Consider the following 271-nt stretch of genomic DNA (forward strand, 5'->3'; position numbering starts at 1 on the left):
CCCAACCCACCTCCTCCCAAAAAGTTTGTGCGCAGCCACTGTGCGCGCGGCCGCACGTGCCACTTGCTCCAACAGTACCGCTCCCGCATGGCCTCCGTGAAGGGCATCTCGGGGAACATGTCGGTCACGTTGTTGCTGTTGAAAGTTAAGTTGATCTCGGTGCAAACCTGAGAGAGGTACAAGAGTTGCTGTGGGGTGGGGGGATAACTGGATCTGCAGCTGAAATTTGTTGGTGTTGCCGATGCCTCACCTGGTAGTCCCAGGCCTCCGC

The 271-nt window shown here is 57.9% G+C and overlaps 1 protein-coding gene across 1 annotated transcript in view; it reads right to left on the reverse strand.

Annotated features, from left to right (window-relative positions):
• Positions 1 to 271, reverse strand: part of DPP7 (dipeptidyl-peptidase 7) — a gene marked incomplete at its 5' end in the record, with an annotated part of 19,077 nt that overhangs the window by 1,896 nt on the left and 16,910 nt on the right. Inside the window, 2 exon segments of the mRNA XM_009865758.1 lie at positions 11 to 167; positions 251 to 265. Of these exon segments, the coding sequence (XP_009864060.1) occupies positions 11 to 167; positions 251 to 265 (172 nt within the window).

Source organism: Apaloderma vittatum, unplaced genomic scaffold, assembly GCF_000703405.1.
Source record: "Apaloderma vittatum isolate BGI_N311 unplaced genomic scaffold, ASM70340v1 scaffold6963, whole genome shotgun sequence".
Taxonomy (NCBI): Eukaryota; Metazoa; Chordata; class Aves; order Trogoniformes; family Trogonidae; genus Apaloderma; species Apaloderma vittatum.